Source organism: Meleagris gallopavo, chromosome 3, assembly GCF_905368555.1.
Source record: "Meleagris gallopavo chromosome 3, MGAL_WU_HG_1.1, whole genome shotgun sequence".
Taxonomy (NCBI): Eukaryota; Metazoa; Chordata; class Aves; order Galliformes; family Phasianidae; genus Meleagris; species Meleagris gallopavo.
In genome coordinates, this window is record NC_139406.1 from 18,747,909 (window position 1) to 18,774,763 (window position 26,855).

Here is a 26,855-nt window from a genome sequence, read left to right on the forward strand (position 1 = left end):
GAAAAATCACATTCTGATTCTTTGATAGAGGTTACTTCAACAGGGATGTGTACAAAATATTAAAAAATTTAATTTGTATATTAGCATCTTAAAATATTAATTATTAACAATAATAATCTTGGTCAGCAAGGAACAGTTTTAAGCTTTCCTTATAGAAATAACAATAATGATTTTTATCTCCTTTGGATAATGACTCAAATTAATGTAAACTCATATAATCTAAAAATGCACTGCAAATTGGTGCTTTTCATTTCTACCTTTTTGCTGCTCCTCAGGAAGCAAAATAGTTTCTTTCCTCATCTCGTTCTAGCTGTTATGCTTTGCTCTTGCTTTATGTTTCTTGAACTCATAAAATTTTTCTTTTTGAAATTTGCCATTTTCCTTTTCACTTCTTTGTTAACTAACATAAACAGGACTTGAAAACTGGCAATATGACAGAGTGAGAAAATTAAATGTGTGACATGTCTCATTAAAACTTAGTGTAAAATCTTTCTTAACTTAAAAAGAGTTGCTTTGAATGTTACCTTAAGGATAAATTGAAATAAGTTAATCTGGTGAGTAAAGCTGGTTCAAAGCTAACGTAGCTAGCATAGTTAAATCTAGCAACCAAGAGACTATGCAAAGGACATAAGAGCGAGGGCAAGGATGAAGGTCTTTTTTTAATAATTTCAGCTAACATTAAACAACTGCATCATTTAATAGCTCAGTTCATGGAGCTTAAAATAAATATCCCTGTTTGGGGAATTCTATGCCTATTATTCTCTGCAGATCAAATCTTCCCACTGTCAGAATACTTTTAGTGAGACTATTACATTATGCTAAGAAGTACCCAGTAATATTATCATTTGTGCTGTAGAAAACTTAGAGTGAAATTGTGAATGATTCCAAAGGTGTATTTTGGCATCATATGACTAATATGATTGCTTAGAAAAGAGTTAATAGGTAATGTTATAGCCCTGAAATTTGTCCATAATGAAGGGAAATCCAGATCTGGTTTGAATAAAATCTGAAAGATTAATTCTGGAGCATTCTGAGTTCTCGTTGTTATTGCAATACATGGATTAAATGGAAATGTTGGCAAATATTTTGCAGACTGAAATAAGAAAAACATATTCTAGATTATATAAAATAATAATTAAAAAAAAAACATTATTTTGAAGTAGGAGAGTAAAATTATGTTTAGCAAGGTGATAACAGAGTACTCTTGTCATTTCATGAAGACTTCAAAAAAGTGTAAACTGTATTAGAAAGTTTCCTATACATTACAGTATATTAAAACCATGTAGAAAAATGACCTGAATTATATTAACAACTACAAAATTCAATGTAAAAATTATTCTATTGTTTGTTAATACATCCTATTCCAGCCTCTAGATATCTAAATACCAGTCACTTAAAATTTATAGAGATTTCTGAATTTCAAATACAAATTTGTGGTAGAGATTTTAGTCTTTATCTGACATTAGCATAAATCATTACATGTTCCATAAGTATTCTATATAGTAAAATATCTCTATCTTGATCTACTCTGTATTTTCACGGTAACAGCTCCTGACTTTTGGAATGAAAATAGGGTTAAGGCTCTGTATGCTGTTAGAAAAAAAGCTCACAAAATTTATATTCAATTCGGAGATTTCAGACTAGCCTGGCAACCACAGGGGGAAAAAAAAAAATCACTCTTGTAATTGGCAAGTTTGATCTGAATCATTGGAAGACAATTAACATAGAATTCTCGCACTATAATTTTCAAGTCATTTTTAGAGGAGAATTATTATGTTGTTCATCTCACATCTTCTGAGGGATCATTTACAAATATGAAATATGAGCTAAATTTGATTCTAGCATCTTTTCATTAACAAATTGTATTTATGACTGCATGTACCTTAAAGAACAAGGCAATGTATCTGAATTAGATGCTTTTATTGTAATTGAGACAAAAACAAACAAACAAACACACACACAAAAGAAACTCTGTCTTGGATTGATACCTCAATTTCTTTTTTTTAAGTTGTAGTGGAAATACTAAGTCACAGCCTGAACTAGTGATTGAGTACATGGTGGGAAGGCAGGGTCAACTCAGGGAATCTCAGGTGCAAGCAATGTGCCTGAGTGACCAGAATGGGTAGAGCTAGGATCCACCTCTTCCCAGAACTCATTTAAGTGTTGGCAGTGGAGGAAAGGGTATCTTACTGGAGATCCCTGCTTACCTAAGGTCTTTTAAGAGTATGCTGTCTTTTTCCTTCATGTCTGTATCCATGACTGCTGGACTTGAATTTGGCCCTATTTGCTGTAGCTGAAGACTTTGCCACCTTGCTATTATCCTTGTACTTTCCACTACATTATATCACAACTGAAGTATTCACAGAACACTCTTAATTTCTCCTGCCCTCATTTATCATCTATTTAGCAACACCTTTTTTCATTTTTTTTAATTTTTCTCAATTTAAAAGCCTATTCCAATAGCTTAAATAGATGATTAAATATGCAAAATTGTATTTTATAGTACTTGCAGTTCCTTTATGACAAAACAGGGCTGTATAAATTTAAACTAGCAGGTGAAGTATACATACTGCTAGCACCTGAAATGGGAAGTTTTTTTTCTGCAGAGAAACAGTAAGAAATTCACTGGTACAACAGTTTTCAAAATGTCAGTAACAGATATGAAAATAAAACCACTGCTTCACAGCTGATCATTTGGTGCAATAAAATTGCTGACTGAAACAGAGGTCTCTCTGTTTCTGAGCTAGGCTGATATGAATAAGAGATGCTCATTTTCCAAAATACCTATAGAAAACATTTTGTACTAAAAGTTGTGAAATAAAAAAAGGTTTTTTTTTCTTTTTTTCTTTCTTTAATACTATAGTAGACTGGCAAAACTCTGCTGTCCTGATTGAGACACTACTCATGATTTTCAGACCCGGGTAAAGTTTGGTGGTCAAGGCTGCTAAGTATAGAGGGCTACCTGTAGCCATCTTGAATCATCTAACAATATCTAAATTGATAGAACTGAAAAACTAAAGACAAATGAGGTGAAAGGCATTCTCTTTCCTTGCTAATATAGAGTTCATTTTTACTTATTAATTATTTCTGGAATCTTTGCTCATAAGATCTTCTGAAATGTCATTCTGGACTTGAAGTTGCCCTGAACATCTGTGGACGGTTATGTATATATTAAAAAATTAAGAACTTCTTATTTTGTCAAAGTGAAATGATTAACAATTTTTAGAAAATGTAAAGTGTTACAGTTTTAAGTGTTCTAATAGGTCTTCTTTGTAAATATGCTGTTCAAAAGCACAACTATTTCTTCTATGTGAAGGTCTTGAAGTTCAACAACCTTTCCAGAAATAAATAAAAATTTATATTTAAAAAAATATAAATTTTGAATTGGAGGGGGAGAACAGGTTAACGATTTTTTAAAAGTGGCACATAAAGAACATTTGTCACTTTCAAATTGTTTTAGTAAGAAATTTTTATACACACATAGCAACAGGAAAAGTGAGAAAAAAAATCATCTGTGTTGATGTTACCTTGAATACTTACCAAATAAGTACGTTAAATGATCTTTACATCCTTAATTGGGTATTTTTTCAAAAGCTTCACATATTGTGGATTTTCATCTGTCCTCTGATGTAGTTCTCTTCAGTACGCTGTTTCTGTACTCCTGGTGCCAGACAACATCCCCAGGAAAAAGAACAGAGTTTTCAGGGTTGATAAATTACTAAATAAGTCCTAGGAATGTTTTGCTAAATATCACTCTCCCCAGAAAATTCCATGGAAGCTCTGTGGGTCACTTTTGACTAATACTATTTTTTGGGACAGCTTTACATGGGACCATAGTAAGATAATTTGACAGAAATGATGTTGCCCAGCACTGCTAGATGGCTTCTGAATTTTCAGAGACCAGGCGCTGTGGCCTCAATATATTATCACATGGCCATTGAGCTTGAATTTATAAGTATTTGTAATGCCAGACCTAGCTTTGTGAGACAAGTGGGAAAACTATAATTTTTCATTTTCACTTTTAAAAAATAATTTTGCCCCAATATTTCATACTCAAGGAGACCCTTATTTTTTATTTCTTGTGCAGATATCTGAGGAAAACATCCCCCTGTAAGTGTCCTTCATCATCTGCCATGAAAATACTTTATCTGGTGGTTACGGGCCACTAGTGACCTCCTAGTAGTAAAATATTTTTGAAGATAAAGTGGCACCCTAGGAAGCCCTTAAGAAGAAAGAACTTAGTAGGCTTTTGAGTTAAACTAAAAGACTTGACAAAATGGATTACCAACTGCAAAATATTGTCCAGTCCATGAAAAGAATGTATCCTAAAAGAGTAAAAGGTCACACTGAAACATGCTGTCTGAGAAGAGGACGGAGAATTAACGTTTATAAGAAAAATTAATTTCCCAGAAGGGGAGTGGGAATGTCTTGAAAACTACTCTTTGAAGTTTGTGAGAAAAAATAGGAACAATAAATAAATAAATAATAGGACTTATCTACAAAGGATTTCTTCTACATCCATTTTCCTACTCACCATGTTTAGCGGAGGCTTCTATTTCATTCTTGTGGAATGAAATAAAGAAAGTAAAAATAAGTTTATTTTGTAAAGTAAATATGCATTAGATATATTGGTGTTTGCAATATTTAATATGCTATTCTTTAATTAATATTTATTGTGTTTCTAAAAGTTTATTTCAAAACTGAAAGGAAGTAGAAGAAACTTTATATAGAACACCGAAATAGTTAAATATCAACTGTAACTTTCTAAATTTCTTCCATAAATGCTTTCATTCAAGATCCTGCATGAACGCTTTTTGTTCCACATATTGTGGATTAATCGCATATTGTGGAACAGCAATCAATCAGTGTTTGAAAATATTTCATACAGAAAAGTTCACTTTTTCACTGGATCTTATTCCACCACTCCACTATGGATGGTTTCAGCACAAAGGGCAAGGAAAGTCACATTCAAAAATCTGATAGTTTGATATGATATCCCTGGAAATGACTTAAAACAGATGCTATGGAAAACAGTAGAAGGGCGCCACAGAAGAAGAGAAAAAAATCCACTTTCTTCTTTTCAAGGGAGATATTTATGTTGTGTGATGTTTTTCATGACCTGAAATGAGCTTGAATTAACAAAAATCCTTCAGATAACTATATATGATCTTTGTGTAATTCTAATTGTTGTTTATAACGTGTGTTCAGTTAACTACATTTAGAAAGGAAATGGTTCTGTCAAAAAGTCTTGGAACATTCTGATATTTTTAGAGTCTTAATTTTAAAAACAGTCACACTCTAATTTCTCGTACTGAAATATGTACTGGAAATAATGCAGATAAGAAAGTTTTATAGATATATTTTTTTGCATACATGTATTTGAAATACTACATAAGAACTAATGAATGGTCTTCAGGTTTACGATATAAAAATCACTAAAGAGCTGTCATTTATACTTACATCACCTGCAACTCCCTGAATCTCTTTAAACTGATCATGTTTATCCTTTCTGTATGGAAGTACAAGTTTAATGAACATAGTTAATGTACACAGGTAGCTTCTTGTCTATATGCTACAAAATGTGTTTCTTATTGCTGCATGCATAAAATCAAAAGTATTCAAAATATCCATTAAAATTAATCGAGACTTCTTCTTCACATAACTCTTCTGCTGAATCTAAAAATAAAATATGCATTTCATAGTGATAATAGACCTGAATTCCAGATTCCTTCAGTTAGATATGAAATCAATGATACAGGTGCAGAAAGGTGATGAGAGAAATTGTGATAAGTGTATCCAAAGATATAATTAGCCAACTATAATAGGTACTAAAAAAAGAAATGCAATAGAAAAGGGTTTTTTCAATATAGATGTATTCAAATAAGTCTGTAGTGAAGGTCGTTAATAAATGAATTATATTACTTGTATATTAAATAGTATTGACTTTACACCTATTATCTGAATTCCTAATAAATTTGTAAATTTCCTTGAGGTTATTTACATTTGTTGATGGAATTAAAAGGATAATGACTTCAAATGAAATAGTCTGGTTTAGAACAAATATAAATAATACAATATATAAAATCTAAAATTAGTCTGACATGGAGACTGTTGTTCTGTTTTCCTTAATTGTCATGTACCCTGCCATGTTCTTTATCTGCTTAGTGAATTTACAACAAGCACAGCAGGTTGTGAATTTTTAATAGGATCTCTTCAAGGAAGGAAAAGGTCAGTATTAACATAAAAATCTTTAAGAATTGTGGTGCAAAGGTTTCTTAGTAGAGAACAGGTGTTGCTGCAAAACTGAAATCTGCCATCGCAGTCAAGTTAAAAGATTCTTGGAGCTATGTTAAGAATCAAATGCTTCAGTATAACATCATGACTTCTAGTCAGAAGTGATTGAAAATGACTGTTTTCTTGTTTGATGGATTCAAAATAATTTTATTTATTATAATAATAGTAACTAAAAAATGTTTTCATTACTTCTAAATAAAATGATCTATTTTTGTTTATTTTTCACTTCAGCTTCATTCTGACCAGGATAAGGGAGATGGATCCCTCAAATACATTCTGTCAGGAGATGGGGCTGGTACTCTTTTTATAATTGATGAGAAAACAGGTGACATTCATGCTACTCGGAGAATTGACAGGGAGGAGAAAGCCTTTTATACACTGCGTGCCCAAGCTATTAACAGAAGAACTCTGAGACCAGTGGAACCTGAATCTGAGTTTGTCATCAAAATCCATGACATCAATGACAATGAACCAACATTTCCAGAAGAAATTTATACTGCTAGTGTTCCTGAAATGTCAGTAGTGGGTGAGTGCTTTATACTGCAACAAAATGCCTGCTCTAATTATGTTATTCAAGAGATATTTTCCCCATCTTCTGAAAATTCACTTATATCTGGAGATCTTTATGGAAATAAGTACTGTTCAGGTTTGCTTGCTCTTACAAATACTAGAATTTCATCCAGAAAGAGATATTGTGATTTCTACTAAGAATGTTTAAAACATTAACTTAAAGTCATTTGGAATATAAACAGAAACAGAAAGTAAATAATGGTGATCACTTTCCTCATTAAGAATTATTAGAATACGATCAATAAATTATTTTTTTTGAATGCTTAATGAACTTTTCTTTCATTTTACTGGAAGTGCCCAGTGATGATAAGCACTACGTGGAGAGCTGTCTTGTCTTTCACTCTTTCTGTGGCCAAGGAAAGTTATTTGTTTGCTCGTGTACTGTTGATGCACTGCCTGTATGTAGACCACCTGCTCTTCATTCTCCTCTTTGCATTCAGTTTCAGGCAGAATGCTTATCAAGAACTTTACACTAATGAAACCCTTGTCATTCCTTGATATATATGTGCCTAGACTCTTCCAAGGGTTTTTTCCATCATGACTCCACATCTGAGTAATGCTGAATTGTGAAAAACCAAACTCAGTTTGCTAAGCATGATCAAGTGTTAAGGGTGAGATAAACACTATTCTCTGTTCATGTCAGAATTTTATCAAAATTAATGCATGAACTAACAGAATGGATTTTTATCCACAACTACAAAGTTCTGGCCTGTACCATGCCAGGTAGTCAGAATCAAACTCTGCAGTATTTTGGAATGCAGGCTTATATTTAATACAGATCTATCTTTAGACTTAAACAGTCTAAAGTTTTCAAAATATTCCCTTAAAAAAAAATAATTCACTTATTCGTTATACTACCGTAGATAAAATGTTAATTTCTAAATATCCAGAAAATGTCCACAGTAGTTTCAGTACTTTTTATAAATTATTACTGTTTTAATTATTGCCACTGAATCCACTATTCGATCAAATAGTGCATTTAGATGCTTTATACATACAACTGTTAGAGTTTTTTTACTTTGGTTAATGTTTAAAGAGTAGGAAAATAATTAATAAAAGATAATAGCAAAGCTCTACAGCAATACATGAAAGTGAAGTACAAATGTTCTATTCTTAAGAAAATATTTCTGTCTTCTTGTGAGTTGTGATTGAAACATTAAAAAGTCATCATTCAGCAATAAGTTTTTTGTATTCACAAATGGAAGGCAGGGAAAGCAAATGTATTAGATTTTTGCATATAGTATCTAAATCACCTGAACTACCTAAAGGAGACATATAAGAAAGCTGTAAAAGGGCTCTATCAGGATAAGAACTAAAGACTTTGAACAAAAAAGAGGGTAGATTTAGATTAGACATTTTCTCGGGTTGGTGGAAGAAGTTGTCTAGAGAAGCTGTGGATCTCAGTCCCTGGAGGTGTTTGAGGCCGGGCTGGATGGGGCTTTGAGCATCCTGGTTCTGTGATTCTGTGGTTGTATATTGGTCTGCACTGAAATTCCATCTGATGCAGAACTGAAAAGGCTTCCTTATTTATTGTTCTAAAATAGGAATAAAATGTAATACCAATTTTTACTGGTTTTGCTGATTGGATTTCTAGAATCATGCCTTTTTAAAAATGTAGATACCTTTAGGGAAAGTATATTTAAAGAACATTACAGAATATCCTGGAGACATGTCAAGATTTCAGTTGAATTAGAAGAAAAAAATCTTAGAGCTTCCATTTTCTTTTTCATGTTGACTGTGGACTAAGGAAGTTTAAGACTTAGAGATAAAAGAAATGTAGAGATAAATTGCAGTCTAGCATTGCCTTGTTTTTCCCTTCTTTCACTTTTTTTTTTTTTATTCACTTTCTTACACTGAAATTCTGGTTTTTACTACAGTCTTCCGTTCTGCCTCTTCTTCACTCTCCGTATCTTCTTGACCAAGACTTCTTTTCAGAACACTACACCATTTCTTTTATATGATGTTGCTTCTCTGTTCATCTATGGTACCTAGATACAATTTAATCATTATTTATCCTTATTTCATTCTATATCTTCAGTGCTAAGCAAAATTTTATGAATCTTTTTCCCAGAAGCACTTTGCATTTCTAGCTGTCGTGCTCCCCAGCAGCTATTTTCCACTTATGCACTACAGATAACAATATACACTTCAGTATAATCTCCCACTGGCTTTACATGTGTGATCTACAGGTTTGGTCTCCCACAGTTAGCTTGTCATCCCTAACTGTGGCTATCTTTTTGTCTTCAGACAGCATTTTGAGTTATTATTGTTTGGGTTTCTCCCCAGGCTTTTTGTTCACTCCCTCATTAGTGCTGCTTCAACAACTTCCAGAGCTTACTCCTTTTCTTCTGCCATAGCATTTATCTCATTACACTCATTTCTTTTTTTTTTTAATAACAATTTTTCTTTACTCTCCTTTTCATAGTTCTCTCACCAAATCTTTTATATTTCATGACTTGCAGTTTTATAATATTAATATCAGATTATGAAAATTGTCGTCATATTACATATTTAGATATTTTACAAACCATCTTAAAAGTACCATTTTAGAACTACAAGCATTGCCTGACATCCTTGTTTCCAGCTTATTATTTTCCAAGTTATAGTATGACCATGTAAGCAAAGCTTGCTGACATAGACTTCTCTGAATACGCAACCCTTTCCACTTCTGTTATTATGCTGTATTAAATACTTTGTTACAGGGGAGAACAGATCTCCTCTTTTCTACTAGATTTCCTCTTTTCTACTAGAAAGATCAGAAGGTTTCTGCTAATTCAACTTGTTACTTGAATGGATAATTTACCACTGAGGGCAGTTGTAGTTAAATAGTTCATAACTCACTTGAGTATAGGAAATAAGTTACAAATTCAACTCTACGATAGATATCTGTTGTTTATATCCCCCTCCTTACTCCCAGTTAATTATCTTCAGTGATTCTTCTCTAATACCTCTATATCATAAATGCACAGTGAGGCTGAAGTCATTAATACTTGTATGTTGTCTGGAGACGTTTGTAAAGAAACCACTTAAAAGGGCCAAGTGTCTTAATTACTGTTATAGTATCAGACCTTAGGGAAATTCAAACAGTATAATTAAAATTATTTTCAAATATGCCTTCTGACAATTGCAATAACCTGACAAATAGCAGTTTGTTTCTGGGCCTAGCACGCATCCATCTAATTCTAGTTTATTGTATAATAAAACTTACAAGAATATGAGAAGGAAGTTATATAATTCAAAGTCTTATTCATGCCTGAGTAATACTATTGCTATATTCTTCGTAATGTCATCGCTGTGTCCCTTATGTCCTACTGTAGAGTTCAGATTAGCTTTTGGATCCTGAAGATCCTCACATAAAAGGCAGAGAGCAAGACTTGGACTAAATGGCGAGGACTAAGTCACATCACAAAGCATCATGAATGATCAAAATCAGTGCCTTGGGATGTCCAAACTTCAGACTGGTGCATACAATATGCTACTAATATTGAGTTATCAGTTCTCTTCAGTGACTTCAGTGGATGAATAAAAGTAGAAGAATTTTACTTTTTGTTTGAATAATTACATGTTAGTCTGCGCTTGCATATCAAAAGTATTTGCCAGTTTGTGGAGGAAAGAGAAAGAATTATATCCTGAGAGCTGTGTACATAAAAAGAAAATGACATCACGCTGAAGAAGCACTTGTCTGTATTCTTTTAGTTTTCTTTTTCTATTGTTTTATTATTTTAACTCCTTGTAGAACTTAGGTTACCGAACATTATTTGTTCTTATTTTTCTTTTACACAACACTACTTTGCTATTTCAGAGCAAGTAATGTTTAGGAGCTAGCATGCATAATAGTACAGCAGTTTGCTGCATGCTAGGATGGTCTAAACAGTGTATTTCAGATTCAATGAAATACTCCATATTCAACCACAAGGCCTCTGTATCTTTTAACAGAAACATCTTTAACAGGTTTAAGACAGAGTTTAGTGTGGCCTATATGAGACACTTGTGAATCAGAAATTGGCCAAGTTTTTAAGACAGCTGTCCCAACAGTATTTTAGTTAACAAATGTTCTCATTTTCAGTTTCCACCCTATTCTGGATGCTTACTAAAACAGTCATTAGTTCTTTGGAAAGTGTTCAGAGCTTCCTTTTTTTTTTCTTCATTATACTTGTGTAGCTTTTTTAATTTTTTAATTTTATGTTTGAGGCTCTGTTGTGTTAAATCAATGATTCATTCTATTTTAAAATCAATAATAATGTACCTAGGAATTTGCCTGTTATTGACTTCTTTATGAGATGCAAGTACTTTTAGGGCCTTGCTGAAATAAGCATTTCTGTTCTAATACAGTTGAAACCTAAACATTTCTGAAAACTCATCACTGACTAAACAGTTAGGTGCATAATCATCATTGATACTGGCAAAACTGTTCACATGATTGAACAACTGATTTATCAAAAGTAGATCTGTCATCAACTTCTAAGTTCTCAAAGAAACAGAGGAAGCTTAGCTTTTATTTCTATTTGCTTTCCTATGCATGTTAGAATAAATATGTAATGTAGCTGAGAGGGAATAAATAGTTCTTCCGTGTTACTTGAATTTACAGATGCTTTATTTCACAATATTGGGCAGTATTTAGTTGAAGGGATAGAACTGAGGTAAACAAGACCTTATGATAGTATTTCTTCTGCTAATATCTGTATTTCCACTTAGAGGATAGGTAGAACTGATGACCAGTTTTTTCCAACTTCTGATGACCTATTTAAACATTTTTTTCTGTCACGTGTCTATGCTTAACATTTTACTAATATAAAATGACATTGACAACAAAAGCAAAACAAAAGAAAACATAAATTGTTTTGGGGAATGAAAAGCAGAGATCTATTGCAATAAAAATGAACGTGTCCTCTAATAAGAGAAAGTGAATACATAAATATGAGTGAATGATAGCAAGGTAGGGATAAAAATTCAACCTCTGCTATCACTTACCTTTATTAATTGCATCTTAGTTACACTTGCGGGATTAAGGAAGTTTAGATCTAATTTATATAGAATGGAACAGAAAAGTGTGAGTCTGAAGTTGATTATAAGATGATAAAAATATTTGAAAAATCCAGCATTAGATGAAAATTTCTGTGGGGTCTACTCAAATGGAAATTAAAGTTCTTGGATCTCTATTTGGTACCATGTGAAACTAAGCTGACTTTTGATGCTTAAGGTACCTCCGTCGTGCAAGTAACAGCTACGGATGCAGATGACCCTTCATATGGTAACAGTGCCAGAATCATTTACAGCATACTTCAGGGACAGCCGTATTTCTCTGTGGAACCAGAAACAGGTAGGGAAACTTGCTCTTTCATTTTGAAAATCACCCTAGGAAAAATTTAAAAGCTAACTGAAATGGAATAATGTATTTTGCTGTTTTCATCATAACTTATTGTGAGTTTTTACATTTATATTAAGAACTATTATTACTGTTAATGCTATGAAGTGTGAGTAATGATACAGTGGTACAATTGAAATAGCTACAGCAGTTTGAGGATCTAAGTGATAAAGGCAAGAAGAAGGATTTGTGTACCAGAAAATGTTGCTTGGGTTTTTCTTATGATTCTTGTTAGTCTAATAATGTGTTCTTTCTACCCACTAACCTTGTCTTGTGTAAGTATCTTGAATCATCTTTAGCTTGAGATGTAAACTTGAAAGGGAGCTGTGATGTAGAATGAAGGGGGATTTTTTTTAACAGATTGCACTGAAGACTATTTATAAAGCTTATGAACATAAATTTGTACTTTAAAGCATGAAATGAATATTTTAGAAATACATTTCACAGACTAATACAAATAAAAGATGCAGTAGATTGCTGCATGTCAAAAATAAAAGGATGATTAACAATTTTTATTTGGTCTTTATTTAAGGCATCATCCGGACTGCTTTACCAAATATGAACAGAGAGAACAGGGAGCAGTACCAAGTGGTTATCCAGGCAAAGGACATGGGAGGCCAGATGGGTGGATTATCGGGGACCACCACTGTGAACATCACTTTGACTGATGTCAATGACAATCCACCTCGATTTCCCCAGAGTAAGCTGCATTTAATTGTTGTCCTGCACTATAAGAGCTTCAAACTAAAGAGTTAAGCAATGACCATCTGGTTTAATTTAGAGTAAATCTAGATTACAGGGCACACATGAACAACAGCAAAAAGGCTTATATACTGACTTATTCACTATTATTAAAGCAGAATATTAAATGTTACAGCACTTGTTTGTTAGGAAAACATTTACATGATCAGCTATAGCGATGGCAGGCCTAGGATACCTTCCAGTTGTATGGGAGAGGGTGAGAGGTGAATTCATAAGAGCATTAGAGCAGTTTTTCTTTCCCCATAGCTATTGCTTAATTCCTAGAGATTCCCCTACCAGAAAATAAAACATGTAGTTCTTGCAGATATACAGAAATGTTTGAATTGTATTATCTGCTTAAATATTTAATCATGGAGAACCTGGAAAAGGAATTACTTGAAGGAAATCAAGCAGATTTGTACTTTTCTACTTATAGTGCTCCACAATCTGACAGACTTCCGAAAGTGAAGTAAATGACATTTAACTTACTTTTTGATTACTTATGTTGACCAAAGCATTTTATACTGATTTTTGACTTTTGATAGTATAGCTATCAAGGCATTTTATCCTCAAATTAAAGTATGAAATCATTATTAGTCTCTACATAACGTGGACATTTTATCTAACTAGAAATGCATTAAAGTTTATGTATTTTAAATGTATTTGAAATATTTTGCATGTACTGAAATCATAATATTTGCAAAATGGTTTGGTCATAAATGATTTAGTTTATTCTCAACAAACAGTTTTTCTTCTGTGTAACTCCACTAAATCCAGTAGTTACTGACGATCATCCTCTAGGCTCAAAATAAGTGACATTGGTTCTAATGGTTCTGACTTTATTATGTTCTTTATGGCACAAATTGAGTATGCACTTTTGTTCAATTTAGCATTGTAATTAAAGCATATATGTATTTAGCTAAGATGTTTATCAGCATGGGACTTAAAATACATTCAAATATGAATATCACAAGCAAAAGAATATTTACAGTTTGTGCATAGCTGCACAAGCCCTATTCTGGACAGAATTTATTGTTAATTTGTCTTTTTACATCCTTCTGTATCCCCACAGAATGTTTTTAAGTATTAAATAAGCAGTTAAGCCTTCCCTGTTCTCTTCTCTCTTCTTCCTTCCTTGTTGTCTTTCTGTTTTGTTTTTCTTATTCCTTAAATATTGTGTGAAATTAATACCTAGAGCAGTGGAATCAACTTTCTAGACTGTGTTTACATGACTTATGTGGTAGTCCACCACCATATTCATTGGACTCAGATGAGGATCTGGAGTAGCATCCCAGGAATATATGTGCACTTTTCAACTGTCAGTATGAATCAGATGGGACTTTTTGTTTAAATTAATTTTAATTCTTGGTGGACTTTTGTTTTACTTTGTTTTTCTCTCTGCCAATAGCCATGTTAACTACAAACGTTTCACTAGAAATGAAATGTAAAGTATTTATAAAGGTTAATGAAATTTCACTGGTTATAACAAGGTTAAAAGTCAATGGTTACTTTTTTTTAAGAATCTTTATTTTAATCTCTAAATAGAATTCAGTGAGACTGTGAGAACTGATGCCTATTCAGTTCTGTCCTACTAATAATAGACTCCTGTTAGTTTCATAAGATTATTGTATTCTTCTGAAGTTCATCAATTATTAAAATTTTTCATGTTTTCATAGGACTCAGGAGCACAAAAGGATGAATTAAATTTCTCCCACAAAGAAACTCATTGGAATTATGAAAAACTATGAAAACTATGAAAAAAAGCATTGATTCCTTTTTGCCCTAATGTAGAGACTGGGGCCTCTTCAGATTATTTTTCCAGTCTTAAGAATCCCTTAAAACTGTATCTATATCAGTGACTGTTCCTCTGAGTGAATGTTCTTCTTGATCACATGCTGACATTTAACACAGAATTTTTCCTCTGGACCCACTCCAATAGCTCCACAACCTTCCTGTGCTGGAGGGCCCTGGGTTTGGACACAGCATTCCAGACAGGGTCATACAAGGACAGTAGAGGAGATCAGTTACCTCTCTCTTCTTGCTGGCCAATCTTCTTTTGATGTAGCCCAGAAAATTCTTGGCCTTCTGGGCTATGAGCACACACTGCTGGTTCATCCACCAGGGCTCACAATCCTTCTCTGTAGGATTGCACTCAATGAGTTCTTCTCCCAGTCTGCACACATATCTGGGATTGCCCTGATTCAGGCACAACACCTTCCATGTGGCCTTGTTAAACTTCATTAGTTTCACATGGGTTCCATTTTCAATTCTGTCCAGGTCTCTTTGGATGGCATCCCTTTCTTCTATTGTGTCAACTGCACTGCTCAACTTGTTCTTCTTAGCAAACTTGATGAGGATGCACTCTATCCTCCCTGCGTAGTTGATAGTGATGTTAAAAAACACTTGTTCCAAAATTGACACTTGGGGGCCCCTACTTGTGACATGGAACCATTGACAACAATGCTCTGGCTACAGTCATCCAAACAATTCTGTATTCACTGAATAGTCTACACTTCAAACTCATCTCTCTTGAAATTAAAGATAAGAATGTGATGTAGATCCATGTCTAAATCTTGTGTAAGACCAGATAGCCTACGTCAGTTGCATTTCCTTTGTCCACTGATGCTATTGCTCCATCATAGAAGACTATGAGATTGGCCAGGTGTTATTTGCCCTTGGTGAATCGTGCATGTGCTATAATATCTATTCCAGGAAAATCCACTCGATCTTCTCAGGCACAGAGGTGAGGCTTACCAGCCTCTAATTCCCCAGGTCTTCCTTTGTCCTTTTCAGTTACTGGGGGTTTCACCTGGCAACCTCAACTTTTCAAATAAGATGGAGAGTGACTTGACAACTAGATCAGCCCTCACACTCTGGACACGTGCTCAAAAAGTTCATCAATCTGGGCACACTTGCACCCATGACATTCTGTTCTTCCTTCATGCCTGATTCTGGAATTCCCCACAGCTGAAGGTCTGGGCAGGTCTTTCGCTCCTCTGAGGGTGACAGATCAGCAGGGAAAGGCCTCTCAATATGGGTTTCTGTCTCAGCCTGCCCATTGTGACAGGTGGTCACCCTGTTTGTGTCAATAGAGTACTGCACTGTAGTGTTCCCAGATCAGACGAAAGCAGCACCTTTTGCCCTTCCTGCTCTGCCTTCACAAACCTGTTATCAAGGTTCTGAACAGAAAGGCAATTGAAGACAGTTTTTGGATCATTGTTTCAGTTGTCATACTTTCAACTGTTTTCCAGAAGTAAAGATATTGTATACACTGACACAAATATGTAGACAATCTTTCATCTTTCTTCCACTTTCTTTGGCATATGGAAAAGCTCTTTTCTTCTCCATCTCAAGATTCTTTCAATCTTGACCAACATCTGCAAGAATATCACTCTCTGGAATAAATGCAAACAGTATATGACTCTCACTGGGGAAGAAGAACAATGAAACAAAAGGGATTTACAGTAGAGTTCTGAAAGACTAATCTAGTTTGTGTAGTTATGTTCTGACACAGTGGGTAAAGCTACACTACCTCCCATGCTTAATGTCCTAAATGATTTCTAGTCATCAGTGACAAAAATAATAAAAGACAATATTTTATATTACAGTGCAGATTTCTATTAATGTATAGTTTCAACATAAAATTTAAAATCGTCTGTGCTGGGTCTGGTCTTGTTCAACATCTTCATCAATGACCTTGATGAGGGGATAGTGGCCACCCTCAGCAAGTTTGCTGATGATATGAAGTTGGGAGGACTGGCTGACATGTCTGAAGGCTGTGCTGCCATTCAGAGAGACCTGGACAGGCTGGAGAGCTGGGCAGTAAGAAACTGGATGAGGTTCAACAAAAGCAAGTGTAGGGTCTTGCATGGGGGGAGGAATAATTGCATGCACCAATACAGGCTAGGGAATGAGCTGCTGGAGAGGAGCTCTGCAGAGAGGGACCTGGGCGTCCTGGTGGACGACAGGTTGGCCATGAGCCAGCAGTGTGCCCTTGTGGCCAAAAAGGCCAATGGCATTCTGGGGTGCATTAAGAAGAGCGTGTCCAGCAGGTCGAGGGAGGTGATCCTCCCCCTCTACTCTGCCCTGGTAAGGCCTCATCTGGAGTACTGTGTCCAGTTCTGGGCTCCCCAGTACAAAAAGACAGGGATCTCTTGGAAAGAGCCCAGAAGAGGGCCACAAAGATGGTGAACGGCCTGGAGCATCTCCCCGATGAAGAAAGGCTAAGTGAACTGGGTCTGTTTAGCCTTGAGAAAAGAAGACTGAAAGGGGACCTGATCCAGGTTTATAAATATCTGAGGTGTGGCAGCCATAGTGGTGAGGCCAGTCTCCTTTCAGTGGTACGTGGAGACAGGACAAGGGGAAATAGACATAAGCTGCAGCATAGGAAGTTTCGCACGAATGTGCGTAAGAACTTCTTCACGGTGAGGGTGACGGAGCACTGGAACAGGCTGCCCAGGGAGGTTGTGGAGTCTCCTTCTCTGGAGATATTCAAGTCTCGCCTGGACGCCTACCTGTGCGACCTGGTGTAGGGAACCTGCTTTGGCAGGGGGGTTGGTCTCGATGATCTCTAGAGGTCCCTTCCAACCCCTACAATTCTGTGATTCTGTGATTCTGTGATTCTGCGATTCTGTCTTTCAGATGATAGATTTCTGCTTATTTTCAGCATCTGTTTCCACTGTGTTATTTGTACTTAGCACTTTTAGATAAATTAACAAGGTGGGCATTATAGTGGAAGTCAACATAGTGTCCAAAATGCACTGATTGGGGATGTAGTTTTAAGCAGACAAAAACCAAACAACTGAAAAGAATAGCTGACACACAATAAGGCTAATTATAATATATAAAATACTTGCAAAAAGAGCAGTCTTTCACTGTAGTCTCACACAGGACTGAATAAACACTAAATAGGAGCAGAGGTCATTTTTTTTTTCTTTTTTTTAACATTAACAGATTACACAGAGATTAAACACTAATGTAGCAAAGTACACAGATTTAGGTTTTAGATAGAGGTAATGAATATGTCAGAGCAAATGCAAGATAAATCACTTGACTGAAACACCAAAAATCAACTGCACAGAAATTAATTCATATAAATAGAACATGGAGTGTTTATGGTCATAAAGTATTAATTCTGGTGCTGTATGCCAGTTTCATATCAAAAGCTACTGAAAATTGTAAGAAATTCAATTTTAGTCTTTCCTATTCAAGATTTAATAAATAAAGTATATGTGAATATGTTTGAGGCTTTTTTTTTAGATTGTATTTCTTTTTTCATGTTGGCAACTACAAAATAATGACAAAGTAATTCTGCAGAATAAGAGAAATTCTTCAACTTTTGAGTTAAAAAGAGTGCTTTTGTTTTTTCAGTCAGTATCCTCAAACACAGTAATAGTACCTTTGTCACTCTGTAGTTGCCTTGCAACATACTCTATTAAAAGAAATTGAAAATCCTCACTTCTGTTTTCCTGAGGATATGTTGGGATTGTGTGGCCACTTCTGTTCCCCAAAATTCTTTCTGATCACACATAATTATTAATTTCCTTTATTGATTTACTTACTTGGGTATATGCATGCTGCTTCCTGAGTACACCTGCTTGTGGATTTTCATAACTTTTCCCCCTATTTATTTAATACTTTACCTGATCATCTAATTTTGAAAGCCAAAATTTCAATTTGCTTCTTTTACTTGTCTGGAGAAGTCAGGGAAGTTTTGGTCTTTCTATTGCTTTCCTGATAGTATAGATGTAAAATACATCCCAAAAGATTCACATTAAATACTATGCAAATTAAATTATGCAAATTAAAAAAAATACAATTGATCATTTTCTGGAAAATAAAAATAGGAAATAGAAGGCCTTTTCAACTCTATTTTTCTAAGATTTTTTTCTCTGATTTTGTTTTTCTACGGTTTTCACTCTTCTACCCGAATTCTCCCCTACATATGTTTTTTTGCCTCAAATGCATTACAAAGGAATATCTCTAGTATAAAAGATAAACAAAATTCTGCACATGATGTTACTTAATGCATATGTAATGGCTTATGGGGCTCCTGAGTGGCTCTTTGTCTCTTTGACAGGTACCATCCATCTCCGCATTCCTGAGTCTTCTCCAGTTGGGACAGCTATTGGCAGCGTCAAAGCCACAGATGCAGACATTGGAAAAAATGCAGAAGTAGAGTACAGAATTGTAGATGGTGATGGGACAGATATGTTTGACATTGTAACGCAGAGGGACACACAGGAAGGCATCATTACTGTGCGGAAGGTGCCTATTAAAAAGTTTCACTAAATGGCTTTGATGTCAATGTTATGCAACAAGTGTTCTTTCTAAAAAAGTGCTTAGATCATGTGATGGTGATTCTAATGTTTAATATTTGCAAATATTTCCCCGCTGGTGACTGAATGGTACTATTTCCCTTCAAGATAAACTAGAAATGACACAAGGAAGCAATATCAGTGAGACACAGAGATGCAGGTTTAAAGCATTATTGCCAGCTAGGCATGCAAAGAAATAGGCCATTCACAATGTTACTACTAATTATTTCTGTGATTTCTAATATATTTATCTAATATTCATGCAAGTTATTCTCTTCAGCAATCAATATGCAGTTAACTCACTACTGAATAACATAGGCTTTCCTTCTTTGAGATTGTCATCTGCTCAGTTTCAATTTAGGAGACCAATATATGCCAAGAAACACAATTACAATTGTGGAAACTACCACAAGCTATATCGTTTTATTACTGTTTCCAGCAGGTCAGCTGGTTTACACAAGTAGTGCATAATGGTAGCGTACTTGTTTTAGAGGTAGCTTTAGTTCTGTTTTCTGTCGCTAAGCACTTTCATAGGTGTAAGATCTCAGAGATAGAAATGTCATTCTCTTGGTCCTCAACAATTTTTCCTCCAGAAGTGCCCCAGTCCTTTTCTTCGGGATTTTGAGCATTTCTAAAGAATCTATGCAATATTTCTAACACAAAATAACACCTTAAGCATTATGTAACAAACAAAACACTACTATTCAACAGCATCCCTTTCCTAATCTCTTGCTAATGACAACGAAAGTAAAGATACATTCTGCAAAGATGACAGGGAGTTCCTTTTTGTAATCTACGTTACTTTGTGTTCTTTCACTGAAATTTATCTGAGAAGGTTTGAAAATACCAAGTTAGGGACCGGACTTTTTTCCTTTTCCTAGAAGTCTGTGAAGGCTTGGGCTGTTTATTTCTTGCTTGCTTGAGGTTTCCTACACAGACTTCTATTATATTAAATCAATAATGTCTTGAAAAACATAGACTAACAACTGGATCAAGTGTGAGAAATTCATGTTATAAGGTATCAGCTCCAAAAATGTCACCAATGAATTATAATGAATGAATTCTTCTCTTTTTGACATTAGCAACCTGACACTTTCAGAAATTACCAGGATGCTTTCTTGTATTGATAAGTAGCTTATCATTCAGAGAGCACAGATAACTGTATTAACAAGCAAGAAAAAAAAATGCTCCGACTGTTCTATTTTGAAAGTATTTATTATTTACACACTTTATGATTTCAGTTTTCACTGGTGAGTAACTACAAAAAAACTGGTATTTCTCCACCAAGTTCATCAGTTACTACATATCAGTGTAAGATAAAGATAAAATAATTGCTTAACTTCATTGTTGCTGTGTCACAATTTTATATATTTGGACGAACATGGCTTCTTTTACTCTAGGCTTGAAGGCAGCTTCCCTTAAAAGCAGCGTGCTGCACTTTACAGACAGTATCAGTAGTCACAAGTTTAGCTTGTATAACAACACTATGATGCACTTCCTACGTATATTCTTAGATATTCTTTCTTTTGCTCTGAGTACTTTTAAAAGAAAGTTTGAAGAAGTGTGAAAACTACAATTCTTTGTCTGGACTGTGTCTTTCTGCAGTCCAGAAAGGGTGTCTTCCTAGCATCTTGCATGAATAATAATTTGTATTTAAAGGCAGCAAAGAGAAAAGAAACAAGTCTTCTACCACCCATTTTTGATGAAGGAAAATGAGTTTGGTATCTCCATGAGATTTATAGGGAATTAAAGAAGTATCATTTATTAGCTAATACTTTCCATCTATGAGAGTTGGAAACATTTGAAGGAACAGATGAACGTTACTTTATTTTCTTGTATCTACAATTGTTTCTAGCCTTAAACCTTTTGCTTCCATTTTAAAAAGGAACTGCTGACAGAAATGTTAAATCTGCGAAAAAAAAAGAGAAAAAAGATGTTTCTTGAAATTCAGTGATGAGGAACAAAATTAAGTTCTTACTGTATATAAAGCACTTTGAATCCCTGTCCTTAAAAAATAAATAAATAAATCTACCACTGATTTTGAAGGCCAGGTATTTGTTTGATAATTAAAATACAGAATTTTGAGGTGTGTATATTTTGTGAATAGTATCACTATTATGCACCTTGTTCTGCAATATCAGAATTTTAAATTAGTGTTTTAAGACTTTTAAATGCTTATAATATTATTTTATATTCCTATGCCTGTGAAAGAACTGCAAAATTTACCGAATGACTAGTAAATTTGTGCTGACAAAATCTTTCTGCAATTGGTGTTGTGTTATTTCAAGTATTATTTAGTTACAGAAACTCCCCTTAAAATTTCTGAAAATTCTGAAAAACTGAGAATTTCTTAGTAGGGAAAGTGGTTTTTACTCTGGAAAATTTGAACTGTGTTAGGGTTCTCCCAACTTAGAACAAGACCTGTGAAGGCTTCAGTCCTTGTTTTATTGTATATATAGGTTAACATTTGTTCATACATAATGTAATTTACTAGCTTATCATCATCTTCATTTTTAGCCATTGGACTATGAGACAAGAAGGCTTTATACCTTGAAAGTAGAAGCTGAGAATACCCATGTGGATCCACGCTTCTATTACCTTGGGCCTTTCAAAGATACAACTATTGTGAAAATTTCTGTAGAGGATGTAGATGAGCCTCCTGTCTTCAGCAGATCTTCTTACCTTTTTGAGGTTCATGAAGATATTGAGTTGGGGACAATAATAGGAACAGTAATGGCACGAGATCCTGATTCAGCTTCAAGCCCTATAAGGTAATCTCTGATTCTCTGTAAAGAAAGAATTTTGGTAAAGAAAATATTAAAAGACATAGTAGAAGGTGCTCATGTTCTTTCTTATATTTACTAGTGTGCCAATCAGACAGAGTTGAAAATGATGTTATCTATCTGTAAGCCCCAGACACTTCAGAGAACAGGCATTCACTTACACACAAGACTGAGAATAAATGCTTCTTAGTACTTCCTATCTCAGAAAACTTAAAATTGCACACTGATTTCAAGTAGGCTCTTCAGAACTGCTTGCTTCAGAATATGAAAAATTGCAAAACTAGTGTTTTAGTGAGAGATTTAACTTCTTTTGCCATTTAGTCCTGGAAAATATGCAGTGCCAGGCTCTGGTTCCTGCTATACAGGCTACCAATGTGATTGCTGCATAGAATAGAATTATCCTAGTGTTTACTTGAATTCCCTAAGAAATTAGACACTCAAAAACTAATCTTCAAAATATCTCTTCTATGGATATTGCTTGATGCTATTTGCTAGATCACATCTAGCTGGATATAGTTAACTGCATCTTGTTTAGTTAGTTTGCTTATTGTTGCTAAAATACATAACTCTTAAGAAACAGATAAGACAAATCTGTCCAAATTGGATATGTCTTGCCTGAAATGCCTAACAAAGTATAAAAACTATATTTGGCAAAAAAAAAAAAACACATTATTTACTAACGTTGAAGTAAATTGTCATTTGCAGCTGAATGAGGCCCAGGTGGAAAATACTGTGTTAGGAATTGAAATTGAATCTAATTTTCTCCTATGGTGATTTAAGTGTATAGAAAAGATAGCAGATGAAAGCACCAGGCCTCTAAAATTGTAGAATATATAAATAACTTAGCATTCCATCTTTATCCACTCTAATTTCATGAGACAACTGACAATTTTAGCAGTTATGTTTCATAATTGTGAGTGGAAAAGGAACAAACTTGGCACTTTTACTCATTTTGTTGCTGACACAACTCGATGAACTGAAGGACTGTATTTCCTTCATCAGTATTACTTACAAAGAATAGCAATTTAAAAAGTGTTTTATATAATTTTTCTGTGTTCTGTTGATGTCTTTGTTATTTTCCTTAAAAAAATATCTTAGAAGAGGCAGGTTGGCAAAATGAAAATAATGAAGAGGAAAAAAAAGCAAATAATGAAGGGGTTTGTTTAGATTTAGTTTACTACAAAAAAAAAAAAAAATTAAAAACTGTGATAATGTTCTTCATGGTACACAACTTTTTTTTTTTTTTTTAATCTTTCTTTTAATGCTATACAGTTCAAGACAGGAACTTTAACACAATTTGTATTGCATAGCTCAAATTCTTCTCTTCAGTATTTGCTTTGTCTCACAACTTCAAAGAATAATTGTGTACCTAGAGTAAGCTCTTACAAGATTTTACCTCTTCCAACACCAATATTAAATACAAAGTAATATGTATTCACCCCTAACTTGAGCTGACATTTAAACCAAAATATTTTTGAAGCTGTCATATTTTTTTTACATTAAGGCAATTTCTATATTTAAAAGCTAATGTTTAATAAAAAAAATCACAGCTTCAGTTTGTAAAATTAATTGAGGCTTCAACTTTCTTTTTAACTACTTCTTTTCAAATACTAGTTTTTGTTAATCAAAATTCTAAATAAGTTCAAGTTCCCATAAATTTATTGTTTGCAGGTTCCTCTTTCAGTATTTTTTTTACTTCTATTCAATGAATGGAGGGTTTTTTGAACTATTAATTCCAGTAGAATTTGCACGCCATCTGGAGTGGGTAAAACTATATACTTATCTAATATGACAGATAGTAAACATGAAACGGCATAGAATTTTATAATCAGACAATATGGCATAGATTTTGGAAAACAGTAAAGTGATTATTGCCTATTAAAAATAAATAAATAAATAAATAAAACACAACAAAACAGATTACTGTCAAAATAAGTTATTTTCTTCTTTAAAGCTCCATGGATGAAGGAAATCAGTTTTTCTATCATATGAACAGAATAGTCTTAAGTATAATTTCTCTGAAAAATATAAGATTTTGTTAAATTCTAACTTACTTATAGACAACTGGGTGAGGAAAAAAATTACTTGAGCAAGTTTTTCCTGTAGTTTCAGAAGATTTTTGACTGTTCTAGTTTTCTTTAATTTTGTTCTTGTTTTGTTTTTACTCATTTTGGTGTTGGTTTGGATTTTTTTTTTTTCTTAATTGTTGTTACATATTTATTTTGTTGAAAGTGGTGAAATGTAGAAATGAAATTCACCAAACTTACAGATATTTTCACATCTCAGCATTTTTCCATTTCACTCAATCCAGTTAAATATTATATGTAAAAATTGGCACACAATGAAATGTTTAGGTCAGTCATAAAAGTTAATAAAAACATAAATGATATTTTTAACACATTGCACAATAAATTGACCCAATACTGCCAGAATTAGACAAATGATCTTTATCTTATAAAATCTTACATTTTACTCCACATCAAAGGCTTAATCTTAACTTTGAAGGCAGTGTTGAATATTAGAAAAAAATGAAGTAAAGAACAGTTCGTTGATCATAGTTTGACATATCTGCCATTTTATGATAGAAGAAATTTTTCCTGAAGATGTATAGCAACTATAACACCATGAAAGATGCTTTAACATTCATAAAAGTGAAATTTCTGCATATGATCTAATTTTTATAGATTTTTTTTAATTCCATCTCTGTTAATTTAACATATCCTAAAGCACAGAAATGGAGTTTATAAGAATACTTTTGAAAAGCTCAGAAATTAGCTGTCAGTCTCAGTCTGAAGGAACGGAACATCAAAGAGAATTTTCCTTTCAAGATTAAAACAATTCTTTAATTCTTATATTGAAATTTTGACTTAATTTTTTTGTGATCCTCATATATGCCTATGAATGTTCTGATGAATGTTACACTGCTATATCATACTTATGACTTATGACTTATGAAATCTATCAATTTTTATTCCTCATTCTAGAGAGCTAATCATAAGAATTTTTACAAATTTGCATGTACAATTTTAGATATAATCTCTACATTAACTACCAAAGATCAGTAGGAAAAAAGAAAGGAAGCTCTTCATTTACAGAAACTGAATATTTGTGTTACAAAAAGCAATCTTTTCAATATAATGTATAGAACCCAAAAGCTGTATTGACTTGTGAAACAAATGCTATCTTCCATTTTTTATCAATTAACAACATTTTTTCTTTCTTTGAATATAGGTTTTCTCTAGATCGTCATACAGATCTTGACAGGATATTCAATATTCATTCTGGAAATGGATCCATCTATACTTCTAAGCCACTGGACCGTGAGATATCACAATGGCACAATCTCAGTGTTATAGCAGCTGAGATCAGTAAGCTAGTTTGGTATTTTTTCATTCCACTTCCCTAGCCTTTCCATTCCAATCTATGAGATATTCTGGGGAATTAAGTTGGGTATAGCTAACAGCAGCTATCTCCATGTAGCATTTTTCCACCTCATCTTCTTCTAATAATGAGCATTAATATCCAAGCTACTTCTGAAATGTTATTCAATTAAATAAATTGTTTCCTTCCTTTCCTTTAAGGAAAATGGCAGGATTTTGATGTTACAGTAGCAGAGTTCAGGATTGTAATCTATGTTTTATGTATATATATTGTTTTCTTTTTCCTCAGGGGAAAAAAAAATATCTTTTACCAACATCTACAATTCTTGGAATCAATACATCTTAAAAGTTAGCTAGGTTGCACTTGATCACTAAACCATAACATTTCTTGGACTATTCAAATTATAGCCTTGTAGATATTTTCATGTTGAAAGTACAAAGAAGAAAGATGAGGTCCTTCTACACAGTTGAGATTAAATCTAATACTCCTGCAAGAAAATTTTCTAAGTGACAAAAGTCAGAACTTTGAAATAGCTAGAGTGGATCTTATGCTTTCAAAGCCACTGAATTTTTAGGGTTAACTCTAAATCACTACAAAAAGCAGAAATTGCTGATCATTAGTGAGGTACAGTTGGCAGGAACTACAATGCAAAGAACTCAGTGGAACACCATGTCCACTCATTTAACCACTCTTAGCCTTCCCAGTCCTATTTCTGTAGTCAGGACCCCAGGTGTCTCCTGCCATGGGCTGGTTATACCAAGCACATCCAGTAGCTGTACATTTTTCTGGCAATGCATGTTCCTAAGCTTGCCCTATTTCACAGCCTTGCCCACTATTGTAAGAGTAATACTCAGAAGTACTTACATAACAAAGAAACTTATAATTTTATACCTCTATCATAACATTAAACTTACTTCCTTGTCAGGATAGTTTGAGAGAATTTACACTGCAGACCTAGATAGAGTAGCTAAACTTCTCCAAAGGGATACAATAGTTTTGGAGAAAGTATGGAAGGAGGAATTTAGTTTAAAAATGTTAACTCTGAAAGTATGACGCAGTCAGAGATCAACTGTAAGAACAGAACATATTTGGAAAGTTAGTACAAAAATGCAAAAGGATGTGTCCAAAACCTGCCATTTTAAACATTTCAGCATATTAAAAGACCAACATCACACTCTCCAACAAAAATGTTTTAAGTTACATATGAATTTAACGTTTCATGTTTTATTTGTTGCATCTTAAAAGGAAAATAAAACCAAAACAAAAAAATCCCAAGTAATTTTGAATAATTTCTATTGTTATTTATCTATTCCATTAAAATAGCAAAATCATATCATTGTTAAGCTATTGGATATCCACTGCAATTCCAAGTAGTAGTTGCATTTTTAATCTAAGGCATTATTT

At 33.8% G+C, this 26,855-nt stretch overlaps 1 protein-coding gene across 1 annotated transcript in view; it reads left to right on the forward strand.

Annotated features, from left to right (window-relative positions):
• The window catches only part of CDH10 (cadherin 10), a 52,822-nt gene that overhangs the window by 13,184 nt on the left and 12,783 nt on the right, over positions 1 to 26,855 (forward strand). The window contains exons 2-7 of the mRNA XM_010708469.3: positions 6,526 to 6,820; positions 12,065 to 12,184; positions 12,762 to 12,929; positions 19,050 to 19,237; positions 21,805 to 22,058; positions 25,302 to 25,438. Coding sequence (XP_010706771.3) covers positions 6,526 to 6,820; positions 12,065 to 12,184; positions 12,762 to 12,929; positions 19,050 to 19,237; positions 21,805 to 22,058; positions 25,302 to 25,438 — 1,162 coding nt within the window. The remainder of the gene's footprint in view (positions 1 to 6,525; positions 6,821 to 12,064; positions 12,185 to 12,761; positions 12,930 to 19,049; positions 19,238 to 21,804; positions 22,059 to 25,301; positions 25,439 to 26,855) is intronic.